This window comes from Lissotriton helveticus, chromosome 3_2, assembly GCF_964261635.1.
Source record: "Lissotriton helveticus chromosome 3_2, aLisHel1.1, whole genome shotgun sequence".
Lineage (NCBI taxonomy): Eukaryota > Metazoa > Chordata > Amphibia > Caudata > Salamandridae > Lissotriton > Lissotriton helveticus.
The window spans coordinates 271989497-272006647 of record NC_136062.1 but is presented as its reverse complement, the minus strand read 5'-3'; the positions used below and the strand labels follow the sequence as shown (position 1 = coordinate 272006647).

Here is a 17151-nt window from a genome sequence, read left to right as displayed (position 1 = left end):
GCACAGCATCAGGGGAGTCTTTCGGATTGTGTCCAGATTTCGGGGGGCTCTGCACACCTATTGCAGTGGTGACTAACGATGCAGGATTGGGTCAATCCCCAACCTGACTTCACAGTGGGGGCAGATGCATCACTTCTGGGATGGGGTGGCCACATGGGAGAGGCAGAGATCAGAGGCCTCTGGTCTCTGGCGGAGTCTGGGCTCCACATCAACTTTTTGGAGCTCCGGCAATCCGTCTTGCACTGAAAGCATTCCTTCCTTCTGTCAAAGGAAGAGTGGTGCAGGTGTTCACAGACAACACCACTGCCATGTGGTACTGCAACAAACAGGGCTGGGTAGGGTTGTGGACCCTATGTCAGGAGGCTCTTAGTCTTTGGACATGACTGGAACATCAGGGCATGTCACTGGTGGTTCAACACCTGGCGGGTTCCCTGAACGCCAGGGCAGACGAACTCCGCTGCAGGTGTCTGATGGATCACGAATGGAGTCTTCATTTGGAGGTGGTGCAAGGTCTCTTTCAGCAGTGGGGAGAGCTTTGGTTACATCTGTTCGCCACCGCACAATGTCAGCAGGTCTGCACATTGAAATTTCCAAGTCGGCACTCTCTCTGCAACGCTTTTCATCACTAGTGAAGTTGTGTTCTTCTATACACCTTTCTACCTATACCATTTGTGCTCAGAGTGCGGAAGATGATGCGCAACCGGGCCCAAGTCATTCTTTTGTCCCTTGACTGGGCACGAAGTGTCTGGTATCCCGAGCTCTTGAACATGGCCATTGTTCCTCTGATCAGACGGCCTCTTCGAGGAGTATCTTCTGTTGCTGCAACAGGGGATGGTCCTCCACCCGAACCTGTCCAGCCTCCACCTCCTTGCGTGGAGGTTGAGCGTCAACAGTTGACAACTTTCGACCTTCCTCCCAAGTCTGTAATGTCAACTTGGCAGCCAGGCGTCCCTCCACTAAAACGGTATACGCCTGTAGATGGAACAAATTTGTGGCATGGTGCACAGCAAAGGCTGTTGATCCCCATTTCTGACCCTCTTTCAGAGGTTCTCCCCTTCATTCTTCCTTTAGCCCAACAGGGCTCTGCTCTATGCAACCTTAAAGTCTATCTTTCGGCCATTTCGGCCTTCCTTCGCCTTCCTGATCAGCCTTCTCTTTTCAAGTCCCCTATTGTAAATAGATTTCTGAAGGGCATTACTCATCTCTTTCCTCCTATTCCTTTCGTAATGCCCCCGTGGGAATTGAACCTGGTCTTAACTTACCTTATCTGAAGAAGAAAAAAAAACGTACCTTATGCGTGCTCCTTTCGAGCCACTACATAATTGTCCTCTCAGACTCTTAACTCTAAAGACTGCTTTTCTGGTTGCATTCATCTCTGCTCTCAGGGTGAGTGAGCTTCAAGTTCTTTCTTCTAAGCCTCCTTTCCTTGCTGTTCATCTGGACAGGGTTGTCCTTAGAACTAGACCTTCTTTTCTTCCCATAGTGGTTACCTCTTTCCACATTGGCCAGACCATCTCTTTGCCCACCTTTTCGCCCGCATCTCTCCAAGGAGGAAGAGAGACAATACCGTCTGGTTCGAAAAAGTGTGTTATTCTTTAATTTGGATCCTAGAAAACAGTTCCTGGTGGACGATCAACTCTTTGTTGACTCTGTGGGTGCCAAGGTCGGGCCGTGCCAAAATGGCCCATTAGGATTTGTTATTCATTGGTGAAAAAGGAGCCTCCAGTAGGACTGTGCTCCCATTACACCAGCGCGACGGCAGCCACTACTGCTTTGTGAATGTAAATGTAAATGTACAGGAATTTATATAGCGCAAATCACCAAGCGGTTTCTAAGCGCTTGCTTAGGGAACCCGTCCTGGTATTCCCCTGTGAGATAACCCCGGCAGGGTATCCGCAAGGTGAAAGCCAGGCATCCCGCCACGAGGGGCCGTTGTGGAGATTAAGCAAGCTATTGCCCAGAGTCGCAGAGTGTGAACCCGTGAATCGAGTAGGCACCGGAGCGAGAATTGTCGAGTCCATGGACATTTTAGGACTTAAGACCCCGCCGAGCCGGGAATTGAACCCTGGTCCCGGGCTGACCTCTGCTTCCAGGTCTGCCTCCTCTAACCAGTGAGCCACACTTCTCCCACGCTTTGGGACGTGAAGTCCCCCTTAGTGACATCTGCCAGGAGGCCACGTGGGCATCTTTGCATACGTTAACTAAACATTATTGCCTGGATACTCGAGTCTGGAGAGACCGTTTTTCTGGCCATTCTGTTCTCCAGGACTTTCTGGTGTGAACTTCGTTTGCAGACCCACCTCCGGGGTTGTTATTGCTGGGTTATCTATTCTAAGGTAAGGAATCTATAACTAATAGTCTCTTTCAGATGAACAAGTTACTTCCCTTCAGTAACAATATATCTGTAAGAGACATATATTAGTTATAGATTCCTAACCTCCCCACCCATCCTCCCCGTTCTGCGAACTGACTTCTAGAGTTCAGGACCCTAGTTTTGTGCACCAGTGGTGTGTCTTGCATGGCTCTGCGCTTCTGGCGTGGCATGTCGCGTAAAGAACGGACGTCAGCGTGCAGAGGCGACGTCTATGTAGATACCGCTACGTCATCCCGGCGATCCCGACGCGGAGCCGACCGACCTGCAGGGTTACTGTTACAAAAAATATTCTCCGGATTCAGTCTGACTCCTGGGGGTAATTCTATGGTCAGGAATCTATCATTAATATATGATATGTCTCTTACAGATATATCGTTACTGAAGGTAAGTAACTTGTTCATTAGGAAACATTGGGCACCAGATAACAAGGAATCCCCCACACATGAGCTAGTACATTTACTGTACCTTATGGGTAATGGTCGCCACCTGATTCGATGGCTTGACAGAGGTGTCCACTCCCATGCAGCAGCCTCCCTAGCACCACGTAGAGAAAAGTGGAGTGGAGATATTGGGAGGGAACTGTCAGATAAGGAATGGGGCTCCCTCCTTGAATATCCCAAGAGTGTGTCCCACAATACTAAGTTTAAATTTATACAGCATATTGGTTTGCACAGGGCCTATCTTACCCCGCACCGACCAAGCAAAATGAACCCAGAAGCACAGGAACACTGTCCATGTTGTCGTGCACACGATGCCGGCCTCCTACATATGCTGTGGGCCTGCCCGCGCCTGTCTACCTTATGGGCCACTGTTATAAGTGTACTAGGAACTGTAACAGGGATTGCTGATGGAGATATGGCGACATATTGTATATTGGTCCTACTCAGACGCCGAAAGAAACAGAAGGTACAAGTCCGATTTGCTAATCTGGCCTTGCTTATCGCAAAGCGTTCTATTACCATGAGGTGGAAGTCTGCCGTGCCTCCCACGGCACTCATTTGGCATGGGGAGTTGGTCAGGTGGGGAAGGGCAGAGAGTGCAGCGATATGGCGGGAAGAATACAGAGGCTTACAAAAAACGCTAATCTCCTTGGATTGGGATTCGATGTTAGAAACATTCATAGCCACAGAACCCCCATAAGTATAACACACTGCAGGGCACTACTACATTACTTATGTTGAACTGCTTGTACTGCACCTAGGCACTCCAGATACACCCTTTGTTGAGTGTGAGTACATGCATTCTAAGCAACTACGCATGAACATACCATTGTGACAGAATTGAGCCTTGTTACCATGGCCTTGTAAGCATGTAGGCGTGGACAAGCGTGAGTCATGAAGGGCGGGGGGGGGGGTAAGGACCAGTGGTAAGGGAAGGCTGGTTGGGGTGTGTTGTTTTGATATGCAGGTTCATACCAAGAAGTATTTAGTATGTACTGTTTTGTGACATTTTCATATTTGCTTACAGGCTCCATGTCTGGTGCTCTTACAGCTGAGATGTAATACATTGACTCGGTTTCCCCCTTTGGGGCTAATTGTTAATACCTAACAACAGTGTATTCTTGACACAATATGGTTTACGAAAATCAATAAAGTATGTTATAAAAGAAAGAGTATAGCATTCTTCATCAGTATGACTGAAGACCAGTTAAGGTAAATTGAACCCTAAAAGGCCATATCTGCTTGTTCATGCTACCTTACAGCTGAGTTCCTCTGTGTGCATAATACAATTAGAGTAACAGTAAAATTTGAGTATGGGATACAATAAGGAGCTACAAAATCAACCAGAGTATTTGAAAATCTGCAAGATAGTCTGGGAGAGGGCAATAAGTAAGAGCTCCTGAAAATGGACAATTGTTTGAGATTTTAATCACAAGTACCAATCCTTCTGCTTCAATATATTAAAAAACAACAGCGAGAAATTAGAAAGAATGTTAGCATTACGGGAAAGGGTTGAGATAGGCTTAGGTTGAAAATTAGAGTGAGCTTTATATCTGATAGAAACTACTAGACGCAGATTCCTTAACGTAGAATTATTCCCAGGCGTGAGACTGGATTCGGGAAAAATGTTGCTGCGCGCCGGGGGTGGCACCACGTGACTTCGCCCTGACGCTGTCTGCGTACGTGACGTCAGAGAGGTCACATAAGTCCCACCCGGCGCACTGACATCAGTTTCCTTCTTTTCCGCGTACAACGCGGATCCGGATCGTGTTCCCTTGACCTGTTTTCAAGCCTTCTTTTAACGCCTTTGCGTTGGGAACAGTGTGCACATGCCTTTGGGTTTCAAGACGTGACTTTTTGTATGCGTCAGATGTGGGCGACGGACCCTCACCCTATTTGTATGTGGTGTTTGGATGAGTAACATGATTCTACGGACTGCAACACTTGTCAGCATCTCAAGCTGAAGTCCCGGCGGGAGCGCCGGATGAAATTGCTTTCGGCCCACTTGTCCAGATCGGTCTCGTCACCGCATCTGTCCCCTACCTCAGAAGGGGCCAGGAACCGCCTCTTCAGACTGCGGCATCATCCTTCACCAACGCCCCATGGGCATCGCTCGCCCGCCGGTAAGTCCTACAGCTTGTCACCGAGGCCTTGTCCTCGTTCTGCAGAGGGTGCAGGTTCCTCTCGGGACGTGCGCCCTCGGCCGTCACCACCCTGTCCGCTGTTTCCTGGCATTGGGGCGACTTGGGCCCAAATGTAGGCCTAGGCTACGGCTCTGCAGGCTTCTTTGGCCCCATTCCTCTTCCTGCGACGTCCGCCTATCCCTCGCCATGCACGGGGCCTTCCGCGGACTCGCCGGCGGCTCCGTCCCTGGCACCGACGAGTTTGGCTTCCTGTGTTGGAGGTGTGGTGTTGTCGAGGTGCTCTTGGCTTCCATGCCTCGCCGCAAAACCCAGCGGGGTTCCCTGTGGTGTCGTAGGAGGCCCCCGGGACTCGCGGTTCGCCCCTGAGTCCCCCTCGGTCCTCTGGGCAGGCGGCTGCCTCGTCGGAGGTCGAGCCGGTGCCTTTTCAGCGCAGTTCATTGGCAGATTCGGTCCGACCCCGCCCCTTTCTCCTGTCAAGCACGTGGTGGTGGAGGTCGACTCTGCACCCCTGGTGGCCACTTCGGCATCAATCGAGGACACACCGGTGCCCATGGCGGACTCTACGGCGCCGTCTCGCCGTCGGGTCCTCCGGAGGTCCCTGCATCTCCGGTGGTTTGTCATCTCCTTGTCTCCTCTTTGCCGGAGACTGGACGCCTCGTCGTTGCTTTTTCCCCGGCGTCTTCCAGGGCGGGCTCTACGCCGTCTCCGCAGCCACAGACTCCGGACCCTCTCTTCCGCACCTCGCGGTTGGTTGCCCCGCAGGCTTCTCCGCCTTCTCCGGAGACCCCTCAAGCCCCTCACTCGTCCATGGGTCTTCCATCCTTCAGGGGCTGGCCGTTTCTTCCTCCAGCTGGGCTCGGGACTGGTGGCTTAGTTTGCAGCCTTCGCCCACGGCAGAGTTGCTCTCTCCCCTGCGATGCCCTACGGAGGCGAGTGTAGCCTTTGCCTGAGCTATTTCCACGGCCGCTGGCATTTTGCAAATGGGCACCCTGGGCAACCCACTCCCTCCAGACCATTTGTTGGAGGTTCTCCACCAGGGCTATGGTGGAAGGGATCTGCTTCTTCCATTTGAAGCTTCGGTCCACAACTCTCTTCTGGGGGACTGGGGGTGTCCTGCTACGGGAGATCTGGTGCCTCAGCCGCTCCTCCAACGCCACCGTCCTGCACTTCCGTCTTAGTGCAGCTTGCGCTGCTCCAGGCTCTGTCCTGGTCAGTATCTGATGGTGTTCCTATCCTTTGTCTGCAGGGCTTGCCTATCGTGCCTTTTGTCCCTCTTCAACCTCTTCAACCTCTGGATCGCCAGACCGACTTTGTTAGGCCACCTACGGCGTTGTGTCGTGGTGTTTTCACCTTGTTATCCGGCGTTTCGGACTGGTCCTCTGCCTTGTGTTCCAGGGGGGCTAGGATACTCCTGGTGTTCTCCTCTGTTCTGGTTGACGGCTTTAGGTCGTTACTACAGATTTCTCCTCTTTAGCTTCTGGACGGTCCCACTTCTTTTCGTGGGTCGGGTGGTGCATCTCAGATGGTCCATCTCCTGGGCTTGTTCGGGGTTCCCTTGCCTCTGCCTTCGTCTTGCGTTTGGCTTGCTCTGGGCACGCTACTTCATAGTATTTACCAACTACTGGTTGCGCATGCCTGGTCGTTATGGTCCACCTCTGTGGGCTTCGGAGTGTACCTGTGTGCTCCTGTTCCTTGCTCTGCTGGAGGTTTGCGCGACTGTGTCTCCCTTCTCCCGTCTGCGCTTCTTGGCTGTGGAGCCGTTCCTGCCTTGTCCGCTGCCTTGGGGCTGATGCCAGTTCAGCTGTCCCCCCCCCTTGGCTAGGTGTGTTCTTCTGCGGTGAACTCTGCCTCCGTTTCCACCTCTTTTCTTTGGATTGGCAGGTCGTTCTTTCTTCCCTTGGTACCCTCTTGGTGCCATTCATCGCTCCGTGGTTTCCGGCAGACACCCTTTGCCCCTCTGGTAGGCTTGTGGTATCCTGGCCTTCCCTTCTCCTTGTTCTTGCTTACTTCTGCTTGGTGGGGGCTGGGCCGTCCTCCTTGTCCCCATGACACATTCCCAGTTGGGGCTCTGTGTTCTTCCAAGCTGGTGAGTTTCTCTTGCAGACCCTCACCCCCTCTGGGTATGGCTACGTTAAGCAATCTGCGGCTAGTAGTCTCTATCAGATGTACAAGTTACTTACCTTCGGTAACGATGTATCTGGTAGACACGATTCTAGACGCAGATTCCTTCACGGCCCGCCCTGCCTCCCCGTTCTGCCAGGACCTTTAGCTTGGCCTTCTGCACTCGCCTTCTTCAGGGTGGCTTGCCTTCTGCGAGTGTCCTCTTTCACTTCCTTACTGGCATGGTACTTCGTTCTGTGTATTTGTTACACTCTTTCCTTTCTGGTAATTAGACGGTAGGTACAGGTGTATTTCTGCTTCCCTACACCATGGGTTTCCTCGTAATCTTTTTCATTTCTTGGGGTTCCTGACTCCTCTGCAGCCCTCTGGGGTGGGGGTCTCTTGGCTATGCCTCGGTCCTTCACTCATTTCAGGGGATACCCGACTCCTTGGTGGTGTTGTCATGGGGTACCTTGCCGTTAGACGTCTGTTCCGGGCTTGTGGCTCCTTCTCTGTTACCATACTCTCTCTGTTTTATTTGTGATGGCTCCGCTTTGTGGCGCGGAAAAGTTCTCCTAATAAAACTGATGTCAGCGCGCCGGGGTGGGACTTATGTGAGCAAGCTGACGTCACGTACGCAGACAGCGTCAGGGCGGACTCACGTGGTGCTGCCCCCTGCGAGCAGAGATGCTGTGGCAAAAAAAATTCTGGATCCAGTCTCATGCCTGGGGATAATTCTACATCAAGGAATCTGGGGCTAGAATCGTCTCTACCAGATACATCGTTAACGAAGGTAAGTAACTTGTATGATTTGGAGAATGGTATGGTGAGGTATAGTGTAAGGGTTAAATTAGAGTTATGGATGAGGGTAATTAAAGGAGATATTACAACTAAATGTAAATTCAAAACAGATTATTTGAACTAATTTCCATTTAAAAAGAAATGGGTACTTTCAAACCATTTCCAGAAGATTCAACTCCGTTCTTTTCTTTCTAATTCAAACATAGTAATTTCACAACTGAGTGGCTCGCAAATTTTATATTCTTAAGAGCAAAATCTGGACAATGTTAGTATTGTTTCTGGACAGTTTTTGTCTTCCTGAACCAAAGAACTTGAATTATTTCAGAAATTGGACCTGCCTTGTGAGTATATATTCTCAGTCTTTGCATTTAACAGAAGCATCATCGTAAACATGTGGCTTATTCAGTCTCTTACTTTCATCAAATGAGCTTTGGTCCTCACCTCTTTCGCCATTTTGTCCCGTGTAGAAACAATGTTTTACTAATGTTCTGTGGCTAATTTTTCAGTCCTGATGGTCTGGATCATTCTGAAAATACTGCGTCTGCAAGTGGACATCCTTCCAGGGGCAGATCAGCAGTAACAAGGAGGCAGAAATTTGATCTGGCAGCCAGAACATTGCTGGCGCGAGCAGGTAAATCATCTAAAGTTAAATGTACAAAGTATACAATGTTAATTACCTAATCCAGCACTACTTCTGTTTTTTTAATGAACCAAGCGAATAAAATTAGTACACCCTTTAAAACATTCTTGCTTGTTGACAAATATAAATTGACTGACAGCACTGCAGTTTCGTATATCAATAGTACTTAATCAGCAGTAGTCACACACCTGTTAAAGGCATGATTGGTAGATGGAAAGTGGCAGGATGGAAGTAATATGGAAAGCATGCTTAGCCTTTGATAAAGAACCAATACCAGACACTATCCTGTAGAGGCAAAGACAGTTAAGCCATGACTTTCATATGTTGTAAAATGACAAGATGAATGTATCATGCCACTTAGCCTTGTAAGAGTTATAACCCATTTCTTCTTTGCAAAATACATACATTAATTTGATTATTCAACCAGTATTTTCAGTTTAAGTTGACAGTTGAATTACAGATCAACTAGTCCTAACACGTGCATTTTTTGGTTTTTATTATTACGAATAGATGTACAAAAATATGATCCTACCTTAAATACGTTTTTTCTATGTGCTTAACCCTCATTGCATTGCAACATTTGCAATTTAAAAACCTCGAATTCATTAGGAATAATACTCTACAAAGAGTCGGGAGTCCCACAGCATTAAAAATCGCAATTTTCCACAAATCTACGGTAGATGTGCATTTTAAAATTATTATTTTTTTGTTTGCGAGTGATCTGGTTATTGATGAGGTATGTATTTCTCTGTTGGCAGATGTCATTAACAGCATCTGCCCTCTTGGGAATCTGACCCACATGCCAAAACTGTCAGTAAGATAGTTCAACTTAAAGCAGTGCTGACAAAAATTTCTAAAGTAGATTTTTACTTGCTATCCCCTGCACATGTGTTGATTATATATCGGGGCTATCCACTGCTGGCATACCAACTACTCCCTATGTAACTACCAGAGACCTCCAGTCGTCATTATTCTTCCTTAGCATGTTTGGATTTGTTTTGTCTTGACCATATGACTCTTATTTACTACTGTATTTCTACACTTTGTTATATGCTTAGGGAAGATTTCCAGCAAGACTCCGGAATCACCCATTAAATCATACATTGTGCTACTGCAGTCTGTTAACATGTGTCAAGATCCATGTTCCTCTTTATAGTAATTTGTACACAAATGTAGTGCTGTACTAGGTGTACTTTGTCAAAAAATACAGTTTGGATTTCCTGCAACTCTGGTTAAATAACAATAACCCAAGCAGGGTTGGAAGAGGTATCATATTTGAAAGTCAATATGTGCAGTCCAGGAATCTCTGGCATTGAGAATCAGACGTAGATGCTTTCGTCACTTCTGTCTTATGGCCTCCCATCCACCACTGTAGTCTCTCTTTCCCCAAACAGTCCCAAAGACCTTAGTATTTAGTATCTGTTTTGGCTTTGTGTTGCAATCAACACTTATGTTTGTGAGAAGAGGTCAGTGTTTCTAGTGCTGATTAAGTTTGATCATTTAATCAATGTTCTTTACAAAAATCCAATCATCTCATTTATAAAAATATAACCTTTTATTAGAAAATGTGTATTTGTTTTCAGTTAACAAGGTTTTTACTTTTTCTTTTTATTATTTCCCTTTAGCGGGACTGTACCGCTCTGTGCAGGCCCACAGAAATCAGAGCAGAAGAGAGGGCATATCGTTACAGCAAGACCCAGGCGCATTATATGATTTTAACCTCGATGAGGAGCTAGAAATTGATTTGGATGATGAAGCTATGGAAGCCATGTTTGGGCAGGACCTCGCCAGCGATAATGATATTCTGGGAATGTGGATCCCAGAGGTATTGGATTGGCCAACATGGGTGTGTGTGACTGCTTCAATTGTTATATTTTTGAACATAAAAGTATCTTATTTTATGGAAGGCAGCTGCATACTTTAAACCAGTTTAACCATCATTTTAACCAAACAAAGAAGACAGTCCTTGTTCCCAGACTGCTTTTTAATATATAAAGCAAATTAACTCAACTAAAAGTCTGTCATTTTTATCAAAAATACACTTCCTGTTAAAAACAGAATTCAGAGTATGCATCCTGGCATTTCAGTACAGTTTAAAAACCATATACTTGGAAACTTTGTACATTTTTGTTCACTAAAGCTATGGTCTTTAAACTGCACAGATGATCTCATTTTAGACTATTAATTTTACATGTTGGGAAATAACTGTAGCATGGCAGGCTTATGTAATAATACTAAACAGAGGTGGAACTAGGCATGGCTAGATGGTAGGCTCCAGGATTGCTTTCACTAAAAAGTGTGTAGTTGGTAATAAAGACAAACAGAAAATGTAGAGATCATTATTTTTTTAAAGTTAATATTTTCTGTCCCACTTTTACAAAAGTCATATCATAGAGAAGATGGCCTTTATACTTATAGCAGCTGTAATAAAGAGCTTACTGTGGTGTTGTAGCCCTGCTTTGAAGTTGAGAGCAGCATTTATCCATTAGGTATTAGGCCGTGCTATCAACAGTTGAAGTCTTAGTTCCAAAATGCTTGCTGCCGGAAAGAAGAAAAGCAGATACCAGTGCTTATTTGCTCAGAGGGCCAAGTAGCAAATGGCAAGGCCTTTCAGTTCAGTACACAAGACAAGTTTTTTAATTAGGTTTAAAATCATTTTTTGCAATTTTAGACTTTGTTTCATACCGCAGATTTTTTAAAGTGAAAACGTATGTAAATTGTAAATTGATACTTGTATAGCGCACTACTCACCCGCAAGGGTCTCAAGGCGCTTGTACGAATACCGCTGTGGAACCCATCCTGGCTTTCCCTGTGAGGTGTCCACTCCTGGGCACCCTCAAGGTGGAGGCCAGGCATCCTTAGCGTTGTGGGGGCCGTTGTGGAGATTAAGCAAGCTATTGCCCAGAGTTGCAGAGTGGGACTCCATGATTGGAATAGGTACCGAGGCGCGAATTATCAGGTCCGTGGAATTTTGAGCCCAAGACCCGCCGAGGCGGGGAATTGAACCCTGGTCCCGGGCTAGACCTCTGCATCAGGGTCTGCCGCTCTAACCATTGAGCCACACTTCTCCACGTATGCATTTTATTGGAAAAAGAACCATATCCACATAACAACTACAACTGAATATGAATTATGTTAATGAGCTGAAAATTCAGTCAGAATATCAGAGCCTTTTAGGTGCCAGAGTGTAGCTTGAAAAATTCTTCAATGTAAAGTCACCGGTACCAGCCGGCTCTGTCCACTATCATCAGTACCATCTTGAGAGCTAACCAAAAGTGACATGATGGCGCTCTACGGAGCCCACGCACATCTGTGACATCAGTTCTTTTTCTGTGCCTCAACGGATACAGGAATTCAGAGCTGCTGAATATTCTCAGTAATTGTTAACACCTTTCAACAATTTTTCCTGAAGATAGAATATGGCATCTAAATAATCACATTCTAAACCTTGTCCTAGAGTAGGCCTGTGTTTGTCACAGGCTAGCACACTGATCACTTATTTTTATTTTAGTTTTTATTTATAAAGTTTTATATAGCGCATACTTGATCCCGAAGGATATCAGAGCACTTTACTGTAGTTTTTGGGTTTGGTGTGTCAACACAACACCTCAGAGTGCAACTTCCGCACACTCATATACCTCAAGGATGTTCGTGAAAACAAGCCTATGCATCTCTTCACTATGGAGCAGGCTAAGATTTACCCCAGATGACAGATCAGGGACACTTGTGCATGAGAAATGGTGCAAGAAGAATACATTGTCATTCTCGCGCAATAACAAATTGGGCTAAGGAAGCATCTGGCAGGTTCCTATTCCTCCACCTGTACGTTAGTTGACCAGGTATTTCTGCTAACTAAATAACAGCTTTTTGGCAATCCATTAGTCACTATTTTTGTTAGTGACTTTAGCTTCCTTGAAGCCAGATGTCCGTAGCTGTCGATTCTGGTTCCTCTTTGTCCATAGACATTGACGTCAGTGTTGACTTTCGCTGTCGTAAAAGTAAATGTTGCTAGTGTTTGGCACTAGTTGCATCTGTTATTAGGCAGATAGTGAAGCCTAATGCCAAGAGCTTACAGATAAAGTTAAAGGAATGTGCTCAGATTCAGGACTTCAAGACAGTTATGAGTCAGATGCGATACACTTCTCTTAGTCATCAGACCACACCGATTGTCAACATAGGAAAGAGAAGCTGCTAATCTGTTACCCACTGTTGACATTAAAGCTATTATATTGAGTTCCATCATCAGCCACCGGTCTAGTAGCAGAAATTAGAGTGAACAAAAAAGTGTGTATTTCTTCCTTGATGAAATTAGAAGGGCAGGTGATCCTTTAGAGCAATTGTTAAAAAACGTATTATCTATATAAATCAGAAACGTTCTAGGGGATGCATTTCTGTGACTATCCTTCATTCTTTAAAATGAAAATGGATGAGCCCTTTGTACCTGGCAGTCAATATCCCATTCTTGTAATAAAAGAACCATTTCTGTTATAGCTGCACAACAAAACTTTGTGGATCAACCCCTTCGTCACAAGATGGAAACTACCGAAGTTGATCCCTCTGTTTCAAGTGGTGTGAGCTCAGGTTTGCCTTCAAGAACCAGCTTGACTGAAAGTCATAAAATATTTGTGGAGTCATGTGTGTCCTACAAAAGAGAAGGCCCTGAGCTCTTTTAGAATCTTTGTCTAGGAGTGATCTGTCAGACCATAAAAGAAGGAGTGCATATTATGACGTTTTTACTAATTACCCTTACTAATCTATACTTTCTTACATAGTATTGAGTAATACCTTATCATTTTTTTCTCTTGTTCTGGTTTTAATCTAGGGATCTGCTCTAGAACCTTGAAACACTACCACATCTTCTATGCCTCTCATAAAAAGAGAAGGGATTTAATTGATTAGCAGGTATTTTCTGACTTCTCAGAGATCTCCTAGAGGTTGTGGTAGAGATATTTTTTTGTAGCATTTCCCCTGGTGTCGCTCGGTGGCATCAGCCGACTCCACGTGCTTCTTCGGCTTCGTGGTCACCGGGATGACGTCGCAGTGTCCACTTAGACGCCACCCCTGCGCGCTGGCGTCAGTTGTTCCTTTTCCGCGCCAGCCAGCGCAGAACCGGAGAGAGCATGCCCTTAGCCACTTTTTGACTAACTCTTTTGCGACTTTTGGCACCATCTTTTTTTAGTCTTTTGACTCCTGGTGCACGAGGGATATCTAGTCGTCGACCCTGTTACAAGCCCTGTGACTCCTGTCACAAGTTGATGTCGGTTACCGATCGGCACCTCGCGTGCCTTTGGTGCATGGAGCACGACCACAACCCAAAGGCGCGCTCTGACTGCCGGGCCCTGAATCTGAAGTCTTTGTGGGAGCGATCTCGAAAGCTTTTGGAGGCCTGGCAGTCCGCTACACACCGTTCGAGGACCCAGTTGAGGGAAGGTCTCGGGACTGGTCGCAGAACCGTCATCATTCCCCTTCGAAGTCTTTACACTCATCGGGTAAGTCGGAGCACAAGAAGAAGGCGAAGAAGCATCGTCGCTCGCCCTCTTCTCCCCGTTCATCGGCCGACGCGACGCGGGACCCGGAGCGTTGCCGCTATCCAGCTCCGTCCTCTGAGCCCACCGGGACGGCTCCGTGCTTCCCTCCCTTTCTAGGAGCCGGAGCATCACCTGCTCAGCTAGGTGCATTTTACGAAGCCCTCCATTCCATTTGTGGGCAGCCCGACTCCATCGGCGCGCCTTCAGGCCCCGTGGACTCTGCTGGGGACTCTAGGCCTTCGATGCCAGCTGCTCCGGCCTCAGCACCGCAGGGCCCCCATGGATCCAGGCCTGGATGCAGATCGGTGCCGGTCGCCCTCACGGTACCTTACCCGGCGCCAATTCCAGTATGGACAACGATGGCCGCAGCCCTGGCCAGAGTCGACCCCAGCCCTACCCCTGATATGGACACGGTGCCGGACTGACGCCGGTCCCGGCCCCGGAAGGTCATTTTGTCCCGCTGTTCATCCTTGGCGTTCCCTACCGCCATGAGTGGCAGCCAGAGGAGTGTAAGGAGGACTGGGAGGGTTCTGTGGACCCTCTGGCAGATCAGCTTGAAGAGCCAGACCGGAGAGATGAGTTGGGTGATGCCAGTGGTCTGGATACCTCCCCAGACCTTGGTATGCTTTCTCCCCCTACCGTGGCTAGGGAGGAGGGAGCTTCCTACGCTTTGAGTTGCATACGGCAGCTGAGGCCTTGGGCCTTGAGCTTCCTACGGTGGCAGTCAGGACTAACCTCCTGACTGAGGTGCTCCAGCCGGCAACAGCCTCTTTGGAGCCCTTGCTGCCTTTCAATGAGGCCTTCACTGACATCCTTCTTGGCACTTGGTTCATGCCCAGCACTGGGGCTCCTGTGGACAGGATGATTGCCCGGCGCAACCGCCCGGCCCCGGGTGACCCACTTTCCCTTTCCCAACACCCTACCCCTGAGAGCTTGAAGGTCCAAGCCTCCACTTCAAAAGGCGCACTCCCTATTGCTCCTCAGATAGGGAATCCAAAAAGCTGGTTCATCTTGGGAAGAAGATGTTTTCTTCCGTTAGCTTGGGACTGTGGTCGATGAACAACTGCATGTCTGTTGGGCCGTTAAATACACACTGTGTGGGAGACGGTTGCACAAGTGCTGCCACAGTGCCCGGAGGAGGCCCTGGCCGTGCTCACTCGCACTGTTGAAGAGGGTAGAGACGCAGCAAAGTTCACCATCAGGTGCGGGTTGGATACCGCTGACTCGCTGGGTAGAACGGTTTCAACGTCAGCAGCCCTGTGGCGCTACACCTAGCTGAGATCCATTGGCTTCTCTGGGGATTTTCAATCAACCCTTTTGGTCATGCCTTTTGATGCCCGTCGCCTGTTTGGTGACAAGGCGGATAATGCACTCGAGCCTTTCAAGTACTCTAGGGCTATGGCTAGATCCTTGGGCCTCGCTACCACCTCTCGCCCCATGCTGTCTGCCTTTCACCCCTTGCGTGGCTACAGAATGGGTGCCCCGCCATGTTCCGCCAATAGCCACAGGCCTGCGCAAGCAACCCAGCCTCTACGTGGCTGTGGAACTTGGGATCCTGCGTCGTGGGTCTGGGGGCCAGCGGGCGGGCCAGTCCACCAATGCATCCCCCTGCAGCAGCCTCCAAAACTTCCTAGTCCAACTTTTCAGTGCTACCAGTTGCCAGTGGGTGGCAAGATCCGCCATCACCTCCCCCACTGGCGCAACATCACGTCATACAGGTGGGTTTTGCAAATAGTCCGAAGGAGCTACTCCCTCCCTTTCAACACTACCCCTCCCTCCATGCCACCAACACTCCCCATCGCATGTCGGAGGATCATCGGGCCCTTCTCCGTCGGAAAGTTTCAGCTTTCTTGGCCAAGGGAGCTATCGAAAGGGTCCCTGTGCCAGAAGTAGGTCATGGTTGCTACTCCCACTACTTTCTAGTACCCAAGAAGGACAAAGGCCTGTGTCCTATCTTAGACCTCAGGGACGTCAATCGCTTCCTCCAGAAGGAGAAGTTCAGAATGCTCACATTACCTTAGGTCTTGTCTGCCCTCGACCCTGGAGACTGGATGGTAGCGTTGGACTTACAGGATGCTTATTTTCACATCCCCTTCCTGCCTGCCTACCGGCGTTACCGAAGGTTCGCGGTAGGCCACGAGCTTTTTCAGTTTACCATGCTCCCCTTTGGTCTTACCAGCGCCCCTCGGGTGTTCACAAAAGTATTGGCTGTGGTCGCAGATCATCTGCACTGATCTGGGATTCCAGTCTTCCCTTGTCTCGACGACTGGCTCTTGAAGGCTGCTCACCCCAGGCTGTTGAATTCCACCTCCATACTACGGCGGACCTCCTGCATTCGCTGGGTTTCACCATCAACGTGCCGAACTCACACCTGATTCCCTCTCGGAAGCTCCTTTTCATAGGAGTAGTTCTGGACGCAGCGCGGTTTCGGGCATATCTTCCCGAGCAGCGATACTGCTGTTTCAGCCTCTATCCCGTATTTCAGTGAGAATGACCCTGAGGCTGTTGGGTCTCATGGCCTCCTGCATCCTGCTGGTAAATCACTCCCGAGGGCGTATGCGGGCTCTGCAGTGGGACCTGAAGTTCCAGTGGGCGCAGCATCAAGGGAATCTGTCCGATGTCGTCCAGATCTCGGAGAGCACTGCAAGTCAGTTACTGTGGTGGCCCACGAACCAGGATTGGACCAACGGCACATCCCTCTCCATTCTCCAACCAGAATTCACAGTGGTGACGGATGCGTCACTCCTGGGATGGGACAACCACATGGGAGAGGCAGAAATCAGGGGACTCTGGTCTCGGGAGAGTCCAGGCTCCATATCTACCTTCTGGAGCACCGGGCTATTCATCTTGCACTGAAGGCATTCCTTCCTTCTGTCAAAGGAAGAGTAGTGTAGGTGTTAACGGACAACACCACCGCCATGTGGTACTGCAACAAACAGGGCGAGGTGGGGTCACTGGACCCTCTGTCAAGAGGCTCTTCGCCTTTAGACATGGTTGGAACATCAGGGCATGACCCTGGTGATTCAACACCTGGCAGGGTCCCTGGACGCCAGGGTTGACAAACTCAGCCAACGGTGCATGCTGGATCACCAATTGTGTCTTCACTCTGAGGTGGTGGAAGATC

The 17151-nt window shown here is 48.6% G+C and overlaps 1 protein-coding gene across 6 annotated transcripts in view; it reads left to right on the top strand.

Annotated features, from left to right (window-relative positions):
• Positions 1 to 17151, top strand: part of HERC1 (HECT and RLD domain containing E3 ubiquitin protein ligase family member 1) — a 2088313-nt gene that overhangs the window by 1073867 nt on the left and 997295 nt on the right. For 5 of the 6 annotated variants that reach the window (XM_078685198.1, XM_078685199.1, XM_078685195.1 and 2 more), the window contains exons 43-44: positions 8366 to 8490; positions 10125 to 10345. In XM_078685198.1, coding sequence (XP_078541324.1) covers positions 8366 to 8490; positions 10125 to 10345 — 346 coding nt within the window. The remainder of the gene's footprint in view (positions 1 to 8365; positions 8491 to 10124; positions 10346 to 17151) is intronic. The other variant, XM_078685196.1, reaches the window with a different exon arrangement.